Source organism: Pelodiscus sinensis, chromosome 5 (genome assembly GCF_049634645.1).
Source record: "Pelodiscus sinensis isolate JC-2024 chromosome 5, ASM4963464v1, whole genome shotgun sequence".
Classification (NCBI taxonomy): domain Eukaryota; kingdom Metazoa; phylum Chordata; order Testudines; family Trionychidae; genus Pelodiscus; species Pelodiscus sinensis.
This window is the reverse complement of record NC_134715.1, coordinates 118,625,661-118,641,547: the sequence shown is the minus strand read 5'-3', so window position 1 is coordinate 118,641,547 and position 15,887 is coordinate 118,625,661. Positions and strand designations below refer to the sequence as shown.

At 44.4% G+C, this 15,887-nt stretch overlaps 1 protein-coding gene across 4 annotated transcripts in view; it reads left to right on the top strand.

Annotated features, from left to right (window-relative positions):
• Positions 1–15,887, top strand: part of NSD2 (nuclear receptor binding SET domain protein 2) — a 190,766-nt gene that overhangs the window by 128,167 nt on the left and 46,712 nt on the right. For all 4 annotated transcript variants that reach the window (XM_075930893.1, XM_075930890.1, XM_075930891.1 and 1 more), the window contains one exon: positions 7,481–7,637. In XM_075930893.1, the coding sequence (XP_075787008.1) occupies positions 7,481–7,637 (157 nt within the window). The remainder of the gene's footprint in view (positions 1–7,480; positions 7,638–15,887) is intronic.

The following is a 15,887-nucleotide window of genomic DNA, read 5'->3' as shown; positions in this document are numbered from 1 at the left end:
GGCACATTTCCAATATACAGTGCTTCCTTTCAGATACTCCTCAGCCCTGAGAGTCTTCTCAAAGGTGCTATCAATTGTTGCTGTGCATCTGTGCAGACACGGAGTCTCCAAATTTCTGTACTTCAACAATTGTCCAATGAAAGGAAGCACAAGTTTAGAGGCAAAAAAGCCGTCTCTGTGACTGGATCTTTGTTTCACATTCTAGGGCTATGGATAAAACCTCCAAGTGCAAATGTGAATAATCTCAGACAATGGAGTTCATTGGAGTTCACCTCAACTGTGTGAGGGCCATAGCTTCTCTACCTCAGCAGAGATTTCACACTAGAAAGGATCTCATAGTGATTCTCCAGACCACCCCACAGATAACTGGAAGGACTTGCTTACAGCTACTGGGGTCATGGCTGCAGCCACATCAGTGGTGTTGCACGCCAGGGTGCATATGAGACCAATGCAGCAGTGGCTCAGGATAGTATACAGGCCATGATACAACTGCATCACCAAGTTTGTGTCAGTCTCAACCAGAATCAAACGTTCCCTCTGTCGTACCTCGGTGTTTTCGTACCTCGGTACCTTCGGTGGTCTGGACTGTCAGTGTCGTCTGGTCAGGGTCGTCCTGGCGCGCTCCTGACAGGATCTCTACTCCGTCGGTGATAAACTTTCGGCTGCGTGCGTAACAATCGGTACTCCCTTTATCTAGAGTGTTAGACCCCGTGCACTTGGGTCAACACAGGAGATCTCTGAGAGGCCCCGGAAACAACAGATGCAGGCAAGGTTTGAAATCAGTCGAGCAGGTTTATTGTCAAATGCGAAGCTCTACCAGTTGGTAACAGAGATCAGTACAATGTTACACCACTGGGCACTATGGCCCGTGTTGACAAGGTACCAACACCGGGCAGGCCTATTGCCATATATCAGATATTAACAGCAGTTAGTCAAAGTTAAGCTACTGTGCATTCTGTAAGTTTAGGCAATGACACCTGCCGTTCAGGCGCCTAGTGACCCCCCCAAGGTCGGCCGGAGAGCACCCTCTGCGGTGTCCTTTTATAGACAGGTACAAACAACTTACATCATTTCTTTACGTACCAGGTTACCACCCTCTGTTGCCTAATTACCACCCCTCACCTTATGGAAGGGGGGCTTACTTACTATCCTTCATGCTGTCAATTCCGACCTGGTCCTGAACCTAGGTTGGTATGTGCATTAGTTTTTAGGGAGTTTTTCTACCAAGACATTTCTTATTAAGATGTTCCATTACTCCCCTTTGGCTTACAGTCTGTACCCAGTGCCACCCTGTGTCCTTCCATGCGTCCTTCCATGCTCAACCTAACTTATACAATTACACAGTTATCAATAGGGCTTCTTTCTTGGCTCCTGTGTTACTGAACCAAAGTCTTGCTCACTAGATTGCAGGCCTGTTGCTGTTTCCATGTTGCAGGCCTTAGGTCTGCTGACTCCATGTTACTCAATTTACTACACCCTCGGCTGGTGAAGAGACCCAAGAAATGTGTGCACTGGGATGCCTTTTCACAGACATTCCCCATCCACGACTATCACGACGGATCCTTTCTATGTTGGAGAGCTCACTTGGGCCCTCTCATGACTCAGTCGATGGTCCCCTCAGGAATCCAAACATATTAGAACTCAGGGCAGTATTCTATGCAACAACAAATACACAGCAACACGGTTCAGGTTTTTACAGACAACCAGGCAGCAGCATTTTACATCAACATGCACGGGAATGCCAGATCCTACCACCTATGCAAGGAGGCCATCCGCCTTTGGACTTGATGCATAATGCATGACATATTCCTGCAGGCCTCATACCTACCGTGCAGGGACAATCTTCCTACCAATATCCTCAGCAGAAATGTCAAGTCCAGTCACAGATGGGAAATGGACATGACGATCCTATACCAACTGACGACTGGTTGGGGGTTCCTCATGGTGGACTTGTTTGCAATCAATGCTGTCAGCTGACGGTCAGGGCAGTGTGTGTGTGTATGTTTCCGAGAAAAGGTTTAACATCCGTGCCTTTACTGCTAGGACCGGGGTCCCATCGCAGAGGGTGGCCAGCAGGCCAACAGACGCCCCTTTATATAGGAAGAGCTTATTACACCTTAGATTTTAGCTGCTAGAACACAGGGGTTCCTTCGCAGAGGGCAGCCTTGGGGAAAGGCTGAAAGGTGCCCCAGTGGATTGTGCCACCTGGGTGTGACACAAATCCAAATGCCCAAGCTCTCCCTATATCTGTCCCTTTATGACCGGCTGAAGTTCTTTTAAATTGTGCTTGGTTCTGTTACAGCAACTGAAGGAGTCAGGTTAAAGCTTAAACAGTTACAGGTTTATTTGAGGAAGCTTATAAATAATATGGTTGCAATGGCTATTGTTCTATTTCTTAACTGCTAGCAAAATATAGATCTTAAAAATGGTTACAAAGAAGATAAAGATAGAAAAATAGAAATAATGGTACCAAGTAACAGCTTACTCTTTCTATGTGTACACTTAAGACAGAGGACCACATCCAGGTACCATTTTTACCCCCTTCTGTGCCTCTCGACTCCAGCATGTCAGGCCAGGGCCGGTCCCTCAATTCCTAGGAAAGACGAAAATACGAGGTGGGCGTCCCCATAGAACCTCGGGAGGTCAAACACCTAACCCGACCAGCAGGTAGAGGGTAGAATGACACTCCAAGTGAGTGTGTGCTGGGCCCATCTTTTATACTCATGGGGTCACGTATTTCTCTTTCTTATCTGTCATGCCAAATGGGGCTGGTCTGTCTTTTGTGAGACCAGTTCTTACAAGGGAGTTGTGAACTTAATTTACACTTGTAAGAGAGATAACTAAATTGGAATTACTGGGGATTCTTTTCTCAGTGGGAAATTCCTCTTCCAGGGACTGTGTGTGTGTTCGAATCAACATAGGTGCCAGCCGGTGGCAGTCTCGCATATCCTGATCTCTCCTCATATCTATGTTTCAGCTTCTCAGGATCAGATGAGCCAGCATAGACTATGCTGATTTTATTGCTCCTTCTCTGCCCTGTATGCTTTAGGAAGGCAAATAAGATGGATGTGATGGAGGCGGGCTGTCTGGCCACAAATGCCAACAAGACGTGTCCACAGTACAGTTCATGTGCAGGCATTGGCACACGTTCTCTGGGAGACATGTTTGCAATACAGTGTATTGCATCTCTTCTTAATCCCATCCTAATCCTACCTTCCCATCCCACCCATCTACCAAGCGGTCAACATAATCAGATCGGGGACAGCCACGGTAATCCTTATCACCCCAGAGTGGCCGAGGTAGACTTGATATACTTTCCTGCTTCAAATGTCAATGAGACAACCATGGCGTTTCCCACTTCTTCCTCATCTCCTGATACAGGAACACGGGCATCTTCACCACCAACAACATATAGGCACTCCACTTCCGTGCGTGGTTCCTCAGTGGCTTACCTCAGAAGCAACATGCTCTGAAGAAGTCAAACAGATCTTACTGAACAGTTGGGCTACATCTACACTGGCCCCTTTTCCGGAAGGGGCATGTTAATTTCAACTATCGTAATAGGGAAATCCGCGGGGGATTTAAATATCCCCCGCGGCATTTAAATAAAAATGTCCGCCGCTTTTTTCCGGCTTTTCTAAAAGCCGGAAAAAAGCGGCGGACATTTTTATTTAAATGCCGCGGGGGATATTTAAATCTCCCGCGGATTTCCCTATTACGATAGCTGAAATTAACATGCCCCTTCCGGAAAAGGGGCCAGTGTAGACGTAGCCTTGTAGAACATCGTCAAGAAAATCTTACCTTTACGAATGGCAGAGGTTCTCACGATGAACAGAGCAAAGAAAGTTGGAACCAACCACAGTTTCACTGATGGACATTCTACAATACATCCTAGAGTTGAAAGACTCATGCCTGTTGCTCAGCTCTCTGAAGGTCTATCTATAATAGCAGCTATAATAGCTCTTCACCAACCTATAGATAATAAACCAGTTTTCACCATTCCAATGACCAAACGCTTTAAGGGGTATACGGAATAGTTACCCACCTAACAGGCCTCCTACTCCGGCATGGAACCTTAACTTGGTTCCGCAGGCTCTCACTTCTGAACTATTCAAGCCTATGGTAAAGTGTCCATGCTCCACCTATCTATGAAGGTGGCCTAGCTGGTAGCGCTTACATCTGTTGGAAGAGTTAGTGAGATTGGTGCACTCATGGAAGACCCTCCCTCCATGATATTCCATAAAAACAAGAAAGTTCTCTGTCCTCATTTGAAGTTCCTCCTGAAGATTCTGACCCCCTTCCACTGTAACAAGCCCATAAATGTACCTGTCTTCTTGCTGATGCGAAGGAAGCTGTCTGCACACTCTCAACACCCGTCGGGTGATTGCCTTTTACTTGAACAGAACTAAACCGTTCCAAAAGACAAACAGATCTCTGAGGCACGCAGCAGTGCTCAAACACCTAAGGTGGAGCACCCACAGGGACAGCCATCTTGAAGAACCTCCGTTACTGCACAAGGTGTGTAACCTTCTCATCTTCCCATGGTCAGAAGTCTGACCAGTGTAAGCTGATTACCCAGTTTGCTCCTCGTTCAGTGTGACAGGGATATTCACTAACTCTTGTTCCTGAGTAGTTTTCCGAAGGCCTCCCTCCCCCCCCCCCCCCTTTTTTTTTTGTAAAACAGATTTATTAACTACAGTTGGATCTCCCTGGTCTGGCACACTTGAGACCTGACTGGTCCTGGATGAGGGATTTTGCTGAACCAGGGGAGGTCATTTCTGGGGCCCCCTGCTGCTGTGGCCTCCCCCGCCACCCCACCAGATTTGCCGACTCTCATTTGCCCCCACCCCCAGAAGCCCAGCTGAGCCACGTGTTGGACTTTTCTCTCCTCATCTCCCACCTCCAACCCCTGCCTTGCAACATGCCAGGATTCTCTGATCCTGGAACAGACAGACCAGTGTGTCCCAGTTGAGAGAGTTGTAACCTATACAGGAAGATTAAGTGATTTTAGGTATACAGATCAAAATTAGTCACCTAAGAAATCAAAGTAAAATCACTGAGAAGTAGACATGATTTAAATTCAGCAGTGTCTCACCCTGATGGTATAGTTCTTTAAGCATAAGCTGGGATGTTCCTTTCCAGTCTGAGACCACCTCCTGAATTTGGTCTTTGTCCTTTTAGAGGAGTTTCTGGGTGTTGAGTTGGGTGTGGAGAGAGAGAGAGAGAGGATGAATGATGCTGTCATTTACCCTCCAGTTTGCTGGAAACGTCTTTTTCTGTGACGCAGTCTCCATTATCTACATGCTCTCTCTGAGAGACCTCCATTATATACAGTTCTCTGTGTGTATTCCCCTTATCAGGTTATCAACTCTGTCTTCTCTGTTGTTGTACCTGAAAGGCTGGTTGGGATGTATTTCAGTAATACACGTTCATAGGAAACTATGCATACAATGATAACACATACAATCCAACAGGATATTAAAGTTCAACAGATCAAAACTCATACGTTGTATTTTGTACAAAACATGTAACTATATCACTATGAAAAACTTAAAAAACAACAAATAGACTAGTACCACCTTAAAGACTAAGAAAACATGTAGGTGGTATCATGAGCTTTCATGGGCACAACTCACTTCTTCAGATGACTGCAGTGTTAGAATCCCAGATCCAAGAATAAATAAGGGAAGTGAGGATGTGGGGGGAGAGAAGAATTTCACAGGGATTTCATCAAATTCCATCCTACCATTAACCTCAGCCTGGATCAGTCTACATGAGGGATCCACTTCCTTGGCACTACAGTACAATTAAATGATGGATACATTTCCACCACCCTACACCAGAAACCTACCAAACGCTACACTTACCAGAGAAGTGAAAAAACAGAGCCAAAAAAGTATCCAGACATGAACTACTTCAAGACAGGCCCAAAAGAGAAAACAACAGAATTCCACTTGTCATCACCTACAGTCCACAACTTAAACCCCTCCAATACATTATCAACAATCTACAACTTATCCTGGAAAATGTCCCTTCACTCTCAGAGGTCTTGGGGGAAAGGCCAATCCTCGCCTATAGACAACCACCTAACCTCTAACAAATTCTTTCCAGTAACCTCGCAACACAATTCCATCATAATCATCCAGGAACCCATACCTGCAATCAGCCCCAGTGCCAATTCTGTCCATACATCTATACTAGTGATTTCATCACTGAACCCAACCACATCAGCCACCAAATCAGAGGCTCATTTAACTGCACATCTACTAATGTGATCTATGCCATCAAATGCCAACAATGCCGCACTGCCATATATATTGGCCAAACTGGACCATCTCTACAGGAAAGAATTAATGTACACAAATCAGATATCCACAAAGGCAATACACAAAAACCTGTTGGAGAACACTTTAATCTTCTTGGATGCTCATTAATGGATCTCCACATCACCTTATTGTTTCAGACCAATTCCACAAGTCAGATACACAGAGAAGGATTGTAACTTAACTTCATTTACAAGTTTAATTCTTATGCATATGATATGAACAGGGACATTGGCTGGCTAGCACACTACCTTCCACGTCTTAATGATTTAACCAACCAACCCAATAATGGAGGTGCTAAACGTTCTTATCAGCCTCTTGTAATTATTTGAACCATCTACTCACTGTCTGTCTCTCTTTTTCTCTTTCCCCCTCCTTTTTTCCTCTCTTTTCCCTGTCCTCTCTTTCCTTATTTATTCTTGGATCTTGACTTCTAATACTCCAGTCATCTGAAGAAGTGAATTGTGTTTTCTTAGTCTTTAAGTTGCTACTCATCTATTTGTTTTTTAAGTTTTTCCTGTTAGACTAACTTGACTACCCTTCTGAAGCTTTTATATCACTATGGCTAATATTAGAGGGGAGAAGTCCTGAGAATCATATATATAAACTGGTAGTAGCACCTCTCTGCTCAATAAATTTTTAATTGGAAAAATTCTGTAAATATTCTTTTAAAAAAATTATATAATGTTAAGCATTGTCATAAATTAATATACTGTTTCTAAAACAAATTTGTGGTTCATTATCCTAATTTTTTTTGTTGATACATGTGCTACTTGTAAGACCAGGTCAGTGAGGTAATTTTTTTTTTCAAACTGGACCAACGTCTGTTGGTGTGAGAGCCGAGCTTTCAAACTTACATAAAGGTTGTCTTCAGATCTGGAAAACTCAGTGTGTCACAGCAAAATACAACTAAACAACCCAGCATATTGCTAGTTTGTATAATTTAATAATCCAAGTCTTCCGGTCATCCAAATTAATAAGATTTTTAGTGGCTTTTTCATGTGAATTAGTGATATCCATTTGTAGTAGATCAATATGTTCTGAGTAGTTTTTTCAAATGTAGTATCCAGTTATGTGCTGCTATGATTTAAGACTAGATTGACTTGCTAAACTTTTTTCCTCATGAAATATAAACTTTTTCTTTTTTCTTTTTATAGGAGGAAGTCTGTTGTGCTGTGAGTCATGTCCTGCAGCATTTCACCCAGACTGTTTAAATATTGAAATGCCAGATGGTAGCTGGTATTGCAATGACTGTAGGGCAGGAAAGAAACTCCGCTTCCAGGATATCATTTGGGTCAAACTGGGAAATTACAGGTCTGGTGAATGGATTTACATTTTTTTCTTTTCATATATACTTACTGAAACTAACTTGAAAACAAGTTTTGTACATGGAAATCTATTACACTCGTAGATTCCATGCTTTGCTGCTACTGAATGACAGGAATATTGCATGAAGCAAAGGCGCCTTTTCTTTTTTCCCCTCACAAACTCCCTGTGTATGCCTCTTCCCCTCCATCGTCATCCAACAAAATGGCAAATTAAATTTAATATGGATAAGTGTAAAGTAATGCAAATTGGGAAAAATAACCCCAACTATACGTACAGTATGATGGGAGCTAATTTGGCTATGACAAATCAGGAAAGAGATCTTGGAGTTATCGTGGATAGTTCCCTGAAAACTTCCACACAGCGTGCAGTGGCGGTCAAAAAGGCAAATAGGATGCTAGGAATTATTAAGAAAGGGATAGAAAATAAGACCCAGAATATCTTACTGCCCCTGTATAAAACAATGGTATGCCCACCATACATACATAGTGTACAGATGTGGTCTCCTCACCTCAAAAAAGATATTTTGGCCTTGGACAGGGTTCAGAAAAGGGCAACTAAAATGATTAGGGGTTTGGAACGGGTCCCATATGAAGAGAGGTTAAAGCGACTGGCACTTTTCAGTTTAGAATAGAGGAGACTGAGGGGGGATATGATAGAGGTATATAAAATCATGAGTGGTGTGGAGAGGGTGAATAAAGAAAAGTTATTTATTAGTTCCCATAATAGAAGAACTAGAGGACACCAAATGAAATTAATGGGTAGCAGGTTTAAAACTAATAAAAGAAAGTTCTTCTTCACACAGTGTGTAGTCAACCTGTGGAACTCCTTGCCAGGGCAGGCTGTGAAGGCTAGAACTATAACAGAGTTTAAAGAGAAGCTAGATAATTTCATGGAGGTTAGGTTCATAAAAGGCTATTAGCCAGGGGATAGAAATGGTGTCCCTGGCCTCTGTTTGTCAGAGGCTGGAGAAGGATGGCAGGAGACAAATCGCTTGATCATTGTCTTCGGTCCACCCTCTCTGGGGCACCAGGTGTTGGCCACTGTCGGCAGACAGGCTCTTGGGCTAGATGGCCCTTTGGTTTGACCCAGTACAGCCGTTCTTATGTTCTTCTATTTCAGGGACTCCCTGCAACCAGAGGCACAGTGTGCCCCTAAATCCCCTCCACTTCCCTTGCCAGGGGCTGTTTACGCCATACTATTTTGATCCATTTTCCACTCCCCCCTACCTTTCCCCTGCATAGGTTCCATATGCCCCTCTCCCTTCCCAGGGATCCCCATTCCCTCCATGTTAGGAGCTTTGTGTGCCCCCTTTTTCTTGTAACAGCTCCTTACTTAATCTTAGATGTTTCTAGAATATAAAGTTCCTTGTATCCCTCTCATCTTTGATGGTCCCTATTGTATTCCATTGAGGGTTATATGCATGCACATTGAGCTTTGAAAGTAATATTGTTCCTTGCACTGCCTCTTGGTTTTGACAGAGTCAAAAAAAAAAGCAGGTGTCTTGACTAGGCCTGCAGTTCTTCTGTGAGTAGTGTCCCTATGGGTGCCACGCCTATAGGTCTTTAGGTGCCTCTGTGCTTATAATTGGAACTTTTTAGTAGCAGTATTCCCCCTGGGTGCCGGTTCACATGCCTGGGACTGCGTATGACGCAGTGAGTGTGCTGATGCTAATGTGCCGTCAACCATCCCCTCAGTTTCTTCTTTGTGCTAGAATTTAGTTAGTTGTTTTATTTGTTAGTATTTAATAGCGTTTGGTATTCAAGTAATTTATTCACAGGCCCACCCCTCCATGTTAGTGTTAGTTTAAAAAAGAAAAAAAAAATGAAGGGTTTTTTCTCTCTAGTTATTATAGTGTTAGCATAGGCATGCCAGACTCACCAAGATTTCAGATAGACACGCCCAGTGTATTTGGTGCCTGGGCCAGGATCATTTGCCCTCAAAACTGCCACCATTGTAAGAAAATGTTGGCTAAGTTGTTGAAAGTGAGGGAACTCCCGTTGAAGCTCCTCACCATGGAGACAGTAAAGAAACCTGCCTTGGAACTGGCTTCGACTGCATCATCGCCCCGTACCTCACCGATGGTAGTCTTGGATCAGGGAGACGAGCCTGCAAAGAAAACGATGAAAAGGAAGCATTCATTGCCATCCAGTGATAGACCACGAAAGAAAGCATCCCCTCAGCACAAACCCCCTTCACCCAGGGCAACAGCTTCAGGATAAGTGCAGGTACCGGGGAAGTTCGGTATGGACAAACCTCCACGGACATAAGCCCTGTTATCTCGGTGCTGAAAACGAAGATCTTCTGTACTGGTGGTACCGAAGGCTCTGGTACAGACAAAATGGGTTCTCAAACCGCTATCACGGACTCTGGCTAAAGGGTGACCAGAACCGGCCATGCAGGCACCCACAAAATTGGTACCAACCGTACATACCAAGGGCTCCCCGGCACCGTCAACATCCAAGGCACACGACGAGCCGCTGCTGCAGTGGTTACAGGCCTCCGCACCGACGGTACCAGCTTTACTGCCTCCTAGACCACTAACCACACAACAGGAGTTAGCAGTTGCATCAGTACCAGGCACTCCGCTATTTGGTACCGATGCTACTCCTTCATCAGCAGGACCAAGTAGCTTGGTGACGCTGGCAAGCTTGATTCCTTGCTTCTCCAGTGATAGTGAGGATGACTAGGACATACCTCTGTCACCATGCCATTCACTTCCCAAACCGCAGCAGTAATAGCTGGTGCAGAACCAAATTTGGCAGCCTTTCCCATGCCTCCCTCCCATCCCACTCCCATAATCTTGGCAGGGCTGGGATCTCTGGAGTATATCATAAAGGCTCAGATGCTACCACTATGGCATCCTCATAGCATAGATGGCACTCCAGGCATCCTTTGGTACTGCCAACATGGCTTCCAGATCCTTCGCCACATTGGTAGTGATGTGCTGTATCTCCTGGCTGCACCTTTCTGGGTTCCCTAGAGAGGTACAGAACACGGTTGAGGACCTTCCATTTGAAGGTCAGAAACTATTTTCTGCTAGCATAGACACATCCCTGCATTCCCTGAAAGACTTAAGCACAGTTTTGAAAATGCTGGGGATGTGCTTCCCTCAACCAAAAAAGAGGGAATACCAGTCATATGTATACACCCTGTGGCTGAGCAATATTCTACCTACCTCAGAGGGGCTATGAGCTGAGATGCTGGCAGAGGCAACAGAAGCGCAGGCAGGCTCAAGAATAGCAAACAATGCCCCAATCCTCCAATGATAGGCAAACATTTTGAACCGTTGGTCGAGGGCTCGACATCGTATCCACCAGCCAACCATTATAAATTCAGACTGTAACCATTCTACACTTGGTCCAGCATAACAACCGACAAGTGGGCTCTAGAGGGCTTAGCAAAAGGCCTAGCATTTCCATTCTTCACATTTCCCTCAACCCAGCCCCCTTCCCCAGCCTTCTTCAGGGACCCATCTCACAAGTCCCTGTTGCAACAAGAGATAAACAAGCTGTTACAGATGGGGGCAATAGAGATAGTCTCAGAGCATCACAGGGGAAAGAGGTTCTACTCTAGATACTTCCTCACTCCAAAAATGTCTGGCAGATGTAGACCCATATTAGACCTGTGCAGACTGAAGAAATACTTTAAAAAAAACAATGATTCACCATGGTAATACTGGCAAAGATAAATCCTGCATTAGGAAAAGGAAACTGGATGTCATTCCTCATTCTTCAGGATGCATACTTTCACATAGCAGTAAGACCATCTCACAGAAAGTTCCTCATGATAAAAGATCAACATTATGAGTACTAGTGTATGGTTTGTCAGCAGCACTTAGGGCCTTTTGCAAGATTCTGGCAGTAGCAGTGGCCCATCTAAGAAAATTAGGCATAGTGATCTTCCCTTACTTGGATGATTGCCTGATAGTGGCTCCAACAGAGCAGCAGGCCAAACAGTTCACCGAGGCCACAATCAAACTCTTTTACGAAGCTGGGACTAAAAATAAATATGCAAAAGTCAAATCTTATGCCATCTCAGGAGTTGGAGTGTATATTGGTCTGTATATTGAGTGCAGGTCCAGCTACCTCTGCCAATATTCCACACCCTAGCTACCCTAATAAAAATAATCATAAACAGCTCCATGGTATCCGCCAGATAGTTCCTGCAATTTCTTGGCCACGTCAGCAATATAGTTCCTTACACAAGGTTACACGTGAACTCTGCAAATGAGGCTACAAATGTGCTTCTTCCCTCACAGGCACTCATTACAGGATGCTTAGCCCTACAAACAAGGTCAGGGAATCCCTTACTTGGTGGCTACACCAAAGCAACCTTTGCTTGGGGGTTACTTTCCACCAGCCAACCCCACCTGTCCACATAACGACCTACACTTCACTGTAGGGATGGGGAGCACACATGAGTGGACGCAGTGTGCAAGGAAGATGGTCTCCCACAGAGTCGAGCCTGCACTCTTATGTGCTTGAGTTACGAGCAGTAAGAAGAGTGTGCAGGCACTTTTCCCCCAAATTCAATGCAAGGCAGTAAGAATATACACAGACAACACCTCCTGTATGTTCTACATGAACCGACAGAGAAGCCAGATCATACCATCTTTGCAATGAAGCCATTTCATTATGGACATATCAGCATATCCACAGTATATCTCCCAGGCAAACAAAATGTCGCAGCAGACCAACTGAGTCATTGTTTCCACCAGAAGCATGAGTGATAGTTGTACCCTCAAGTCCTGAATTCTGTTTTCCACAGGTGGGATTTTGTGGAAATAGACTTATTCAAATATCACTCAATTCCAAATGTCTCAAGTAGTATTCCAGGACATGCCTGGGCAAGAAATCCATAGGCGACACCATGATCAGCAACTGGCCTCACAGCTTACTGTATACCTTTCTGTCCCTTCCCTTCCTAGGGAAGGTCATTCACAAGATAAAACATGACCAGGCCAGGGTGCTCATGATAGCTCTCGCATGGCCCAGACAGACCTGGTTCCATTACCTGTCACAGATGTCAGTTGCTCCTCCGATTCCCCTTCCTCCATGGCCAAACATAGTATACTACGACCAGGGCTGAGCTCTGCATCCAGAGGCTCACAAGCTTCATCTCACCTATGGCTCCTTCAGGGTTAACAGTGCAACCTTTCAGCTGTTGGTGAAGAACAAAAAACAATTCCTAGCTATCGCAAACAGAGCACAAGAAAAACTTACCTTTACATTTCTCCCAAGTGAGCATGATATGGTGAGTGGGCGAACTCTTTTTTCTCAGCCAACCACCAAGAAATTCATGAAAGGACTTAACAATACTTTTCCTCCAATAAAGCCAATAGTCCCATGTCAACTTATTCCTAAACACATTGACTTGTCCTCCATTTCAGTCTATGCCAGCATGCTCCCTGGCACACATTTCCATGAAGGTACCATTCTTGATAGCAATTAGAACAGCAATAAGGATCAGTGAGCTAGCCACCTTCATGGCCGATCCACCATTTACAACATTCAGTAAAAACAAAGTCGTACTAAGACCACATCTGAAATTCCTTCCAAAAGTAGTCTCGTGTTCCACATTAATGAGCCTATATACTTGCCAGTTTTCCACCAGAAGCCTCATCTGGATGCCAGAAACAAGGTTCCACTCTCGGATGTGCTATCACCTTTTACCTGGACAGAACAAGACAATTTAGACAGTCATACAGCCTATTTGTATCAATAGCAGACTACTGTAAAGGACAAGTGGTATCTGACGAACCAGAGGTTTGAAAGATTGTCTAGGGGTGGCTTTTTGTGGCAAGGGACTGGGGCCGCGAAGGAGGAAAGCCCAAGACTTAAATGTACTTAACCAATTACAAACTTTATTGACTACAATCTGATTATATTAAATTACTGTCTCTGATTTAAGACAACATAGCATGCAAATAAAACATACATTAAAGAAAGTTAATACAACAATAATAAAAACTCCTCCTACAGCGAGTCCCTCTATGGTTATCTTGGAACAGCCAGTAGAGTTAGTTATTAGTTTGCCTATTCACTTAACAACCCCTCTATTCTACTTCTAGTTCTTATTTAGACCTAGGTGTGGTACCATTATACAGTATGGTTAATACAATACAACTAACTATTGCTAAGCTGACAAATAATATATTAAGCAATACTTACAAGCCCAGTAACAATTACGATGCACAGACACAAAATAACACGTAGCATGCTCCGGATTCGTACACCCTTTCGTGATTTGGTGGGTGGAAGGCGGCCTTGGATGATCAACCCCTCAGCCAGGCTGGACGATACGTGCCTTCTATTTTTTTATACGGAACCTCCCCGAGCTTAGGGCTCAGGGTGCTTTATACTATAATTTTGACATCCGGTGCCATATTAGGGTTCAGCTTTAGTTAATACTATGATTTGATATCTGGTACCATATTAGGGTTCCTTCCTGTTTGATATGATGTCTGCCTCAAGGCATTGTGGTCAGTGCCTTATGCAGACATGACTGGCACATGTGAAAACTAGCTATGTTTTTTCTTTCCCTGTTCCAGATGCTTGTTAACTGGTGTATTATGACAGCTCATTTCCCTTATTCCTATCTTGTCCTGTTTTTAGTGCTTTTTTCCCTACTCTTATCTTCCTGGCCAGGGTGCTTGCCAAGTTCAGTTCTGTTTACTGAGAACTGTGCTGAGCACCTGAGGGAATTCAAGCTCTGTCTCTGGATCCGCCTCAGTGGCCTGTGTTTTTCTTGTGAGGGGTTTTTGTGTGGCAGTATGGGCAATACGCGCGAGGCCGTGGTCAAAAGGACATGCTACATGACAGTATCTAAACAGAGACTTCCCAAATGGATTGTGATTTGCCTTCAGGAGTGCTATAACATTAACAAAGTCACATTACCTGCACCCTTGCAGGCATGATCCGTGAGTGTGATGGCCACATCAACAGCCTTTTTACATGATGAGCTCATCAGAGACATTTGCAGGGCAGCAACATGGGCTTCCACGCATACCTTTACAAAACATTATGCAGTAGATAACTTACCCTTCACAGTGTACCACCTTTGGGATGGCCATCCTCTCGGCAGTCTGCCAGTGAAGTCTGAAGCTTCTCCTTGCTAAAGGCTATGGGCACTACTCTACGGTTACCTACAATGGGGCGCCCACAAGGACATTCAAGAAAAGAGAGCTTACTCACCTTGTATAGTCACTGGTGTTTTTCGAGATGGGTGTCCCTGTGAGCGCTCCACAACCCACCTTCCTCCACTCTGTTTCGGAGCTTTAACACCTCTCCATGGTAAAGAAGGAACTGAGGGGATGGTTGACAGTGCATGCACATCAGCACACTTGCTGTGTTTTGAGCGGTCCCGCACATGCGCACTGGCATTTTGGGGGGGGGAGGGGGAATACCGCTGCTTAAAAGCTCCGATTATAAGCTCGTGGTGCCTAGACACCTACAGCGAGGTAACCACAGGGACTCTCATATCGAAGAATATCAGTTACTGCACAAGTGGAGTAACCTCTCTTTTCCTTCTTGTTGCCACATCGTCCAATTTGGATCATCTTCTGTTCCGTAGTCTTGTGATACACTTTTCTTAATACAGGAGAAAAGACTTTTTTTTTTAGTTTTGTATATAGTTCAGTATTTTGATATTTTTGTAATAGTTTTTTTAGTAGTAGTGATGTTAGTAGTATGTAAGATTTTAAGACTTTGGGACACATTTTGGTCCTCCTCTGGCCTCCCCTGCCCACCATGATTGGGTACTGGATTATGCTGAAGATGTCAGGGTTCGAGATCTGTGCTTCCTGCTCTCATTCATTGTTGATTAGTGATGAGCATTAATGCATTCTTTACTACTTGGGGGAAATCCACATCTCATCAAGATGCAATATCTACCTATCTTCCTCATACTTAAAAAGTCCAGTCTCTCAATCTCAAGAAGCACATCATGGAAGTTGCTCACAGTTGGTTCCAGGCCGGAGAACCCCACCGTATATCATCCTGAGCAGTCAAGGAGCCTGCCCTCCTCCTATGGAATCTCAGCCTGGGTTCTACCAGTACCAAGGCTACTGATCCCTTGCTGGGGATTAACCATGAGGCAAGGAAGCATGTCATAAGCATGGAAGTAAATCTTCATTAAGGCTCAAGAAGGACTTTCCATCCCCCATGAATCCCAGCTATGGGGAAACAGTCTGTTCCCAGGCTCACAAGCATAACAAAAAGTCACATAGAACACTGG